Source organism: Gasterosteus aculeatus, chromosome 17 (genome assembly GCF_964276395.1).
Source record: "Gasterosteus aculeatus chromosome 17, fGasAcu3.hap1.1, whole genome shotgun sequence".
In the NCBI taxonomy this organism is placed as follows: Eukaryota; Metazoa; Chordata; class Actinopteri; order Perciformes; family Gasterosteidae; genus Gasterosteus; species Gasterosteus aculeatus.
This window is the reverse complement of record NC_135705.1, coordinates 675,001-685,741: the sequence shown is the minus strand read 5'-3', so window position 1 is coordinate 685,741 and position 10,741 is coordinate 675,001. Positions and strand designations below refer to the sequence as shown.

General features: G+C 50.6%; 1 protein-coding gene across 1 annotated transcript; it reads left to right on the top strand.

The window, feature by feature from the left end:
• Positions 1 to 657: 657 nt before the first annotated feature.
• gdf5 (growth differentiation factor 5) lies at positions 658 to 6,523 on the top strand. The gene is made up of 2 exons (XM_078092627.1): positions 658 to 1,620; positions 3,358 to 6,523. The coding sequence occupies exons 1-2, from the start codon at positions 810 to 812 to the stop codon at positions 4,266 to 4,268; spliced, it is 1,722 nt and encodes a 573-aa protein (XP_077948753.1). The 5' UTR covers positions 658 to 809; the 3' UTR covers positions 4,269 to 6,523.
• The last annotated feature ends 4,218 nt before the right edge of the window (positions 6,524 to 10,741 follow it).

Here is a 10,741-nt window from a genome sequence, read left to right as displayed (position 1 = left end):
TTTGACACAAACCTTTTGCCGTGTGTGTATGTGTGTGCGTGTGTGCGTGTGTGCGTGTGTGTGCGTGTGTGTGTGTGTGTGTGTGTGTGTGTGTGTGCTCACGTCAGATGACATAGTGCAAAGTTTTTCTTTTCTCTTTTTCTTAACGATGATGATGATGATGATGATGATGGTGGTGGTGAGGGGGGGGGGGGGGGGGGTTGTGCCTTTTTGTGTTAAAGCTCCAGTGAGTCATCGGTGGAAAGAGGGGAGGAAGATTAGAAGAGTTATTGCTGTTAAATGAGTTTGGACAGATGACATCACGCGGTAATTAAGAGAATTCCGTTTCCAGTTCCCGCGCTCACGTTCGTTGGAGGATTGTCGCGCACCTGCAGGTTGGTGTGTGAGAGAAATATTTTCACTGGACGGAGTTCAAACTTTAAGGGGAAAGAGGGAGGGGGTACGGAGGCAGCGGCATGACGCCATTCTTGCCTCTCTTGGAAAAAAGAAAGTGGGCTTTAAAGAAGCTTCTTAGCAGCATCCTCCTGGACTTGTGGTCCGCGCACGGACCGGGTCTCTGCAGCGCCATGCTTCTGACATGTGACAGATGGCAGGATGAGGGTTTGTTTCTTCAACTTATCAAAGCCAGTCATAGTCCACATCTTTGCTCTTACAACCGTGCAAATGTCTCCAGCCGCCCGGGGACGGGGGACGCGCTTTGTTTGACCTCCGGCCGCGCGCAGAGGGGACTTCTTCTTTTAACCACACAGCTCGTTTAGTTCTGCTGTTTATGACGATGCCGGCCTGCCGAGAGGCACAAGGACTTTAGGATGAACGTTGTGACGCGTCTCTCTCTTCTGCTGAGCTGCTGGACTCTCATCGACCTGCATCCCGTCCTCGGGTCGCTCAGCCGGACCAGACCGACCGAGCAGCACCACCACCCCGCACATCTCCACCGGCCTGGAGAGGCAAAAGGGCGCACGACCGGCGGCGGGGAAAGAGAGCAAGCGCACGGAAGAACCGCGGGCAGGGTACCGGTGACTGCTCCGGGGACGTGGAAACCGTCCCCGGTAAACCCGGCGAGGATTACGCGCATCCGCGCGCAGCCTCCGCTAATCAAAGGCGAGAAGACGGTTAACAGAAGCCGCCCCGCTGCGTCCTCGGTGCCGGCGGACCGGGCACAACCGCTGCTGCAACCGCGGGACGCACCGGCCAGCTTAGCGCGCGCCTGGCTGCCCGGCGGACACGCTCGCGTTAAAGCGCACGCTCCCGCGGGGTTTAGCGCACATGCGGCAGGGAAGGGGGTCGCCACTGCGGCAGCTGCGGTCGGAGGAGTCGCCTCACCGGGGAAGGAGCTGGCAAAAGGTGCTTCCAGGGCCAGTGCATCTGCTCCAGTGCGCACGGGACCTCCCCAGAAACCCACCCGTGCGCAGCACGCGGGTCTGGCGGCGCAGCGGGGAGTCAGAGGAAAGGCCCCCAAAGGGAGCGACCGGGAGGCGCCTCGGGGACAGCCGCTGGTCGTTCCCCACGACTACATGCTGTCGCTGTACTGGTCCCTGTCCCGCGGGGACCTGAACAGCAGCGCCCAGCACGACGCGGGCCTGGCCAACACCATCACGAGCTTCGTGGATAAAGGACAAGGTAACACACACACACACACACACACACACACACACACACACACACACACACACACACACTTCTGGGTTCTCGTTTCATTTCCACATGAACACAACTTGTTGTCCCGTAATGAACGGTGAGCCATTAACACCCCGCGTGATGGTCTCCGGTCTTATGTTGGCCGTGGTTTGACCCATGTCTGTCGTTGATAGAGTCCTGAGAGGTGACCCATGTCGAGCGAGGGGTTTGGATGTGTGGAGAGACCCTGAGGTCAAATCCCGGTCCGAGGTCAAGCCCCCGTCTGGAGGTCACCAATAAACTGAGTGCAGACTGTCTTTGGGGGTCTATGATGGAGAGCTGGGGCATCTGGAGCCGAGGGGAAGGATACTCATCTGCTTGCTAAGGACGTAGCTGGAGCCTCTTAGCTTAGCATAAAGACTGGAAACAAGCGGGAAACCTCAGATGCAACAAAACCTGTGACCAACAATTTGATTTCTTCTTATTCAGTCGTGGATATTAAATATTAGTGAGAAATACTCAGGATTTGCAGCTCCAGGGGCCCCTGAAGATGTACGTATTTATTCACAGCTACATGTTCATCTGCTGCTGTCAGTGATATACGGCCTCCGGAGGGTAAATAAACACTCCTACAGCCACAAGTAGGGTGGCCCCCCAGTGTCATGTTATTTTACGGTGTAAAACTGTTTAGAACATTGTTTAAATGACCAGAGTTTAATATTTAGCCAAAGGCTTACGTTTCAAGCACTTGATGTACTTTTAATTTGGGCTTTATTTGTTTAGCGTGTTCTCAGCAAGTCGCCGGCGACCTCCTCCGCCCGTGGAGGGGGGCGGCGGGGGCGAAGGTGTAACTGACGTCCTCAACCCCCCCAACCCTCCCACTCCTTCTCGTTGACTCACTTCCCACTTCCTCTCTTTGCCTTTCGACCTCTCCTTCATTCGGGGGCATATTGTTCATGTAATAATTCCAGTTTGAGTTAAAAACGAAGCCCTGATAGTTTCATCCATTGTTTTTAAAGTACAGGACTTTCAGTTTGAGCTTTAATTAGATCTTCCACACAGAGATGCCAGGGTGTGTGTGTGTGTGTGTGTGTGTGTGTGTGTGTGTGTGTGCGTGTGTGTGTTCCCAATGGTTTGTTTCCTCCACAGCAGATGCTGGTTAACGTCTATCAACAGTTAAATAGCTGCAGGTCCATAATAACGGGTCTGATGTGGTCTCCTTGTCTCCTTGTCTCCTTGTCTGGTTCTAATGGACTTGCATGCATGCTGAAGTCCTGCATGGGAGGGAGAGGAGAATGACGTGAGAAGAAACGAGCAGAGAGTGAGTGTGTGTGTGTGTGTGAGTGTGTGTGTGTGTGTGTGTGTGAGGTTACTTTGCTGGATTTCATTTAGAAGTTCACTGCTTTCCCTCAACGACAAATGAAAACATTGCACACCACTCGGCTCGTTCCTGCGTTACATTACTTACTTACTGAATATGCTTTGTTAAACCTATGTTGTGTGTGTGTGTGTGTGTGTGTGTGTGTGTGTGTGTGTGTGTGTGTGTGTGTGTGTGTGTGTGTGTGTGAGCGATGTGATGTTTTCCAAATGTCCAACAGCTCAAAATGAGAGAATATTCATCCTGTGTGACAAAGAGAAGCCTGAATCCTCCTGAGGATTCAGGAGAAGTTAGATTTTTCTTGTTGAATGATCGATTGCGGCGTCGCCTGATCTCTGGCGTCTTTGTCTTTGTCCTCACAGATGAGCGGGCGCCTCAGCTCAGACGGCAGAGGTACCTCTTTAACGTCAGCTCCCTGGAGCGAGACGGGCTCCTGGGGGCCGAGCTGCGCATCCTGAGGAGGCGCCCCGGCCCTCGCGGGGCCCCCGGCGGAGGCGTCCCGGCCCCGTGCCTGAAGCTGTACGCCTGCGCGTCGGGGAAGCAGCCGGCCGCGGCGCTGCAGACGAAGACCGCCGAGGATCTGCTCCGCTGGGAAGTGTTCGACGTGTGGAAAGTCTTCCGGGGCCTCAGAAACCAGCAGCACTCCCAGCAGCTGTGCTTCGAGCTGGAGGCGCTGGAGCAGCGAGGCGGCCGCCCCGTGGACCTGCGCGCTCTGGGCTTCGCCCGACCCGGCAGGACCACCAAGGAGAAGGCCTTCTTCCTGGCCTTTGGCCGAAGCAAGAAGCGCGACCTCTTCTACAACGAGATCAGAGCGCGCTCGGGCCACGACAACAAAACCGTCTACGAATATCTCTTCACGCAGCGGCGGACGCGGCGAGCTCCCGCGGCGAGGGCGGCGAAGAAACCTCCGCCGCCGCCTCCGCCGCCGCAGCACCAGGTGGTGAAGATGCAGACGAGGCCGCGGTGCCACCGGAGACGCCTCCACGTGAACTTCAAGGAGATGGGCTGGGACGACTGGATCATTGCGCCGCTGGAGTACGAGGCCTTCCACTGCGACGGCGTCTGCGACTTCCCCATCCGCTCGCACCTGGAGCCCACCAACCACGCCATCATACAGACCCTGATGAACTCCATGGACCCGGAGTCGACGCCGCCCACCTGCTGCGTGCCGACCCGACTCAGCCCCATCAGCATCCTCTACATCGACTCGGCCAACAACGTGGTCTACAAGCAGTACGAGGACATGGTGGTGGAGTCCTGTGGCTGCAGGTAGCAAAGGACAGCGCGTTGGACTCAGCCGATACCGGCGAGCCAGACTGACCGCAGCGATGCTCTGTGACGGCCACTTCGGTGAGGAGCCAAATGATCAACGTTGTGATCTGACATTAGAATCAGAACAGATTGTAACTGCTTGTGTTTGCTCTCCTCAGATCTGTATCTGTGTTTTGATTGGTGTAAAAAGTTCTGTGTGGAAAAATACTAAATATATATATATATATACTCAAAAATGCCCTTTCTCCAGCACTAATCTGCCATTCAGATGCAACAAGGAAGAGTCCTTATCCGAGACTTCTTCTATGAAGCATGCAAAGAATGCGTGATGTATAAATACAGGCCAGTGATGGAGTGCAAGTCTGACCTGCTCCAAATGTGGGAAAGTTGCATAAACTACTCTTCAATAAAAAATGTCTAATTGTCTGAGCTCCAAACTCCTATCAGTCGGAACCTCTGCCCCCCCGGACTCTGTAGACTAAACTATCGAAGGAATTCACGAGGCGGTCAGATGCCAAAGCGCGATCCAAGCCGACGGGACTGTTCGCTCTGACGGTGGCTTTTCAAACCGCCGTGAGATGCTGGTGAGTTCTAAGAAGAACCAGGACGTCCGGTGATGGGTGACAAGAAAAGGCATTAAAAGCAGCTTTTCCACCCTTAAATCCCAAAAACATTCCGAACCACGTAGGCTCAAGGTCCTTGTTGTGTTTTGAATATCAGTCAACGTGCTAAACTTAAAAATCATCAAAAATGCTTCTTAAAAGCAGCAATCAAGCAGAAGGAATGTGATCACAAGGGTTCTGTGGAGCAAAGGCACACAAAACACAAACTGTTAACTCAGAGTATGTGAAACAGAACCAGGAGCAACCGAATGTCATTTCTCAGCATCACCAGGAAACAGGTCTTCTGCTGAGTCTCAAGGGTATCGAGTCACTCACGTCTCCACATCTGCATCGGCTTTCTGAGACCCCAAAACTCATGTGGATTTCTACCAAAGAACAACAGTCGGTATTTCTTTCCAGTTTATTTTATCACCATCATTATTGCCGGTGCCAGTAAAAACAGGCAGTAACTGTTGCTCCCTGTGACTCGGAGGCCGAGCAGCCAGGTGCTGCTGGTTTGAGGTTGTAAACAATAATGACAGTATGAATATCTTAACCGCAAAACGTTAAACTGTGCACATACATGGAGCTCCATTCAAAAGGGCACCGTCTCATTTCAGGCGTCACAGACGTCCCTCGTTCAGAACTACAACGTAGATGTAATTACGCAGAACGAGGAGGAGAACGCGGCCCGTTTCACAGCCAACCTCGCGTCCCGTTCGCAGACCTCGACCTCCTTTCACTTGTGTGCAGCTCACGGTGTCACGCTAACGGCAGCGAGCAAAGCGCCAGAAAACGCTCATTCTGATCGGCCGTCTGCTTCCACCGTTACCAGTCATGCCCCCCCAATGCCCCCAATGCCCCCCATCCCCCCATCACACACACACCGAGTCAGAGGGTGAACGTGTTTGTTTAAAGTCGGTGATTTACAGCTTGTGATTTGTGTGTTGGTGAACAATCAGCTCATTCTTTTTAGGGAAGGAACTCGTTCACTCACCCGAGTTGAGCTGCGAACAACAAACGCCAGTTACAGATAAGACGTATTTCTACTGTTATCTTTGCCTGAGACCCTTTAAACAAGACCAAACCCACGTCCACGAGAACACAGCACTTATGTTTCTAAAAATAACTTCATCACTGGTACATTTCAAGTGTTTCTACGTATGTATGACGAACTCAAAAAGTTACCAGACGAAGTGTAAACTGGGGAAAGCGCTAAATGGAAATATTGGCACGCTAACACGCCGATGCTGAGCGGTGTCATCTTCTCCATCGACGTTTTCCGTGTTAACATGCTGGTGATCGTGAAATGACCCAAAGTGTCGGGAATGTCAGCAGAATGTCAGCAGATTAGCACATATGTTAAACCCAGTTATTGTGACCTGATATGTTACAGTGTTTGGGTTGTTGTTTTATTTTGTATCTTCTTGCCTCTTGTGTGTGATTGTCTGTCCCTAGTTGTTCCCTGCTGTGTCCAATCACCTGCACCTTCCCAATGTATTTAAACCATGTGGGTCTTTGGTGTCTTTGCCGGTTCCTCCGTGAAACACTGTCCCTGCGTCCCAGTGGGATCCGGTGCCTGTGAGATTTGTACCCCGGCGTTTTCTTTATTCAATTTGTTTTCATTAAAATGTTGGTTCTACTTCTGCCAAAAGACCCCGACAAAGTATTTATTATATATGGACATGCACTGCAATCACTGAGGGGAATAGTTAACATACTAGTATATAAAATACTAAGTCTAGTGCAAGTTAAATAGGGAATAAACATTTTAACTGGACACGAACATTAATGTCAGAATCAAATTAGATGGCAATAATTCAAGAAATAATTAAACATGGACAAAAGTGGAGACCAGCGAAGCCGCGCGGCCACAAGGAACACGTTTAATCACAAGTCCTCAAAGGGATTGTAGCTGCAGCACTTACATTGTCCTTATTACGGCTCTTACCTGCAGCAAGTTGTAAATCGGCCTATTTGATGAAGTTGCACTTTGTTGTTCCTCTGAGTTTGTGTCCTTCTGGTTGAATCCACTTATTGAAAGTTGCTTTGAAGCGTCAGATAAATGACATGTGATGTAAACAGGGAGACGCTACGGGTGAAGCATCAAGCGACGTGCTAATAAGACGGTTATTTCAGTGCAGTACAAGTGTTCCCATTAAATTATTAGTTTCAAACATCCTAAATATAATAAAAATAAAAGAGCAGTCCCAGAAATTCCCGCCGCTGTGAGGTGGAAGTGTTTGGCGGTGTTCGGCGTGTAAGCCGAGGGAGGACCTGAGGCTTGTTAACCGCACATTGGGAAGCAGTGTTCCCCACACACAGCGCCTGGCTTTAATTATCACACATTTACACGCCTTAGCCCATCTCAGATACAAGGCTCTGGATCATACAAACAGCTGATTCAAATCTCCACCTATGATTTATGGCGATATTTTCCATGATTAATGGCGGAGTGAAAGTGTGCTGGCTCGACAGGAAATGAAACATAATGGGGAAATTGACTTTACGGTACGCTTTCTTTTTTTACGTTTCCTCTCATCGTGGAGCCATTGGAATGTGATGAATATAATGAGTTGGAAGAGGCTCTTGTTGGGTCTAATCGAACTGCTCGTGTCTTAAGATTGAGAAAATGGTCCTTGTGAAGAGCTTTTCTCCACGGAAGGAAACCTTTTCAAAGACAATAAACTACTTTTTCTTTATCGGTTCTGTTATCATCAAAACACTTCTTTTGCTAAAATGTAAAAATAAAACTGTCAGGATACAGCATTTAGCAGTTAGCTTAGCAAGACCAGAAACAAGGGGAACAGCTGGCTCGCAACTGCTTTGACTTCAGTCCAAACAGGCAGGAACAAGAAAACCAAGAAAAACGAGGTGCTGTTAGATGGTAATCAGATATCACTCATTGTACCTTTAAGCATATTTCCGAAAAACTCGTCCTTAGTGGTAAAAGTCATTTGAAATAAATTCCTCTGTCTGTTATTGGGACAGGAAGAACAAAGTAATGCCGCCTTTTATCAGGAAACGGGAAGCACAAAACGGTCCTGGACCTCCATCCTTGGTGGGCTTTGTGTAACGTCACGCTATTATCGCTCACAACTGACTCCACTCACAAATCCTGCAGCTGCTTGTTTGGAGGTGTTATTTGCTGAAACGATGATGTCATTATTTTGGGGGGAAACAAGGTATCAAAATAGTAACAGATCTCCTCCGTGGAGCGAGTGAAAAGGCCTTTTGGAGCAGCAATCCAGTAGAAACATCTGAAGAAGGTGTGATATCTCACGGAAGAAGTCTCAACACCAGGTGAACCGACACACGTTGACTAAAACCCAGTCACCTGTTTTTGACGATCCGTAAGTACTTTTTCTTCTCGAAATGAACGTGATGGAAAGCGGACTCTCCGTGTTATGAAGCGCCGCTGGCCCAATGCCACGCCCGTCCTGGCCCGATGCCACGCCCGTCCTGGCCCAATGCCGCGCCCGTCCTGGCCCAATGCCACAGCCGTCCTGGCCCAATGCCGCACCCGTCCTGGCCCGATGCCACGCCCGTTCTGGCCCAATGCCGCGCCCGTCCTGGCCCAATGCCGCGCCCGTCCTGGCCCGATGCCACGCCCGTCCTGGCCCGACGCCACGCCCGTCCTGGCCCTATGCCGTGCCCGTCCTGGCCCGATGCCACGCCGTCCTGGCCCAATGCCGTGCCCGTCCTGGCCCGATGCCACGCCCGTCCTGACCCAACGCCACAGCCGTCCTGGCCCGATGCCACGCACGTCCTGGCCCGACACCACAGCCGTCCTGGCCCGATGCCACGCCCGTCCTGACCCAATGCCGTGCCCGTCCTGGCCCGATGCCACGCCCGTCCTGACCCAACGCCACAGCCGCCCTGGCCCGATGCCGCACCCGTCCTGGCCCGACACCACAGCCGTCCTGGCCCGATGCCACGCCCGTCCTGGGCCGACGCCACAGCCGTCCTGGGCCGACGCCACAGCCGTCCTGGCCCGACGCCACAGCCCTCCTGGGCCGTGCTGGCCCGGCCTTTTGGCCCGCGGAGCCCATAATCACATTACGTTGCAGTGAACTCTGCGGTCGGCCAGAAATCTGTAGTAAAGCAGAAACATGGATTGTTTACGGGTGTTGGGTTTCCTCGTCGCTGTTTGTGGCCTTGGATCTGTGTCAGGCCGAATCCAAGTGAACAGGATCAAGAACCTGGGTTGAAGAGAGCTATTGTGTTTTCTACGCTCGGATGTAATCACAACCACATGCCCTCCATCGCCAATGCTCAAGAAAAGGGTCCGTTAACAGGGCTTAACTTCATTAAACACAACTTTAATGATCGCCCCTATTGCACCATCTAACAAAGATGTTTTGGGAAAGAGAGAAAGAGAAAATACAAGAAACAGACACACTGACAGAAACATGCATGACACACATACAATAAGCGCACAAGCAAAATTCACAAAATGTGAACGTTGTCAAAAAATAAAAACGGCTGACCTGTAGAAATGCATCTTCGTCGTAAATAGGAACAGACACAAGTTCTTGATCAGATGATCGGAGTCACTCTGCTGTAAACAAAGGATCATGCAAGGCCTTGTGGGTAGTAAATAAAATCATGTTTTCCTGGAAACCAACTGCTGTAAGTCCTCAGATGAAAGTTTAACACTCACAGTTTCCATTCAAATGAAGGTAAGCAGGGAAAAATCGTTTATACCAGTAAATGCAAATCTCTTACATGTTGGACTCTGTGGCCACATAAACTGTTATTTCCACAGGAAGTAAGAAATGCCTTTTTACTGATTTCATGTGTGTTCGCCTTGAGCTCACCTGAGCAGGTGGAAGCTTCCGGTTGGGTCAACGGACATGTTAGAATCGTGTGGAATGAATGTTGTGGTATTATTGTCTTTAGGTGTAATGTGTTTGCAGTGAAACTCTTACACCGTCACTAGGTGGTGGTTTTCCTTGACAGGGAGGAATTTTATCACGTAGCCGCGCCAACAGCCGCTCAAAGAAAAACAGCTGTTTTCATCTGGCTCGCCGTGTACGATACCTCCGTTCACAGCAGTGTGTGTCTCTCCCAGCATGCACGTGGGTGTGTATCTGAGCAAGTGTTTTACTTGCATATCATCTGTCAACTTCCACATGCATTAATCTTTTCATGGAAATATGATTTGATGTGAGATTTTTTAAAGTATGTATTTTTTGTGTGTGTGTGCAAGTATAAAGTACGTTGTGGAGACTTGTCCCTCTTTTGAGGACCGATTGCACATTCCTGTGATGTATATCAGTTAATTTAGGGGGAGAATAAAGGCAGATCTGCAGGTGTCGATAATGTAAAATGGCATCAATCTCCAAAACATCAAAGGGTTTCCACACAAACGGAACTATGGATCATCAAGTCTATAAGAAGTGGACGTAATCATGGTGATGTCCTGATGAGTGACCATATCTGGAGGAAAAAGAATGTACACACCGTGTATACGTCTGGTAGAGACCTGTCAATCAGCGTGTAGCCCCGCCCCAAAGCATCTCCTGCTTTATGGTCTGTTTGACTCTACACGGACCATCATTCACTCAATGATCACGCTGTATTGAAGAATACTTGAAACTAGAGACTGCGACATAAACTCATGTTTACAATGTTTACTGAGGGAACAAATCAAGAGAGAAGTAGAGTCATTTCCTCATAGACGTCTATGGGAGCAGAGGAGTCGCCCCCTGCTGGTCACTACAGAGAAGTAGAGTCATTTCCTCATAGACGTCTATGGGAGCAGAGGAGTCGCCCCCTGCTGGTCACTACAGAGAAGTAGAGTCATTTCCTCATAGACGTCTATGGGAGCAGAGGAGTCGCCCCCTGCTGGTCACTACAGAGAAGTAGA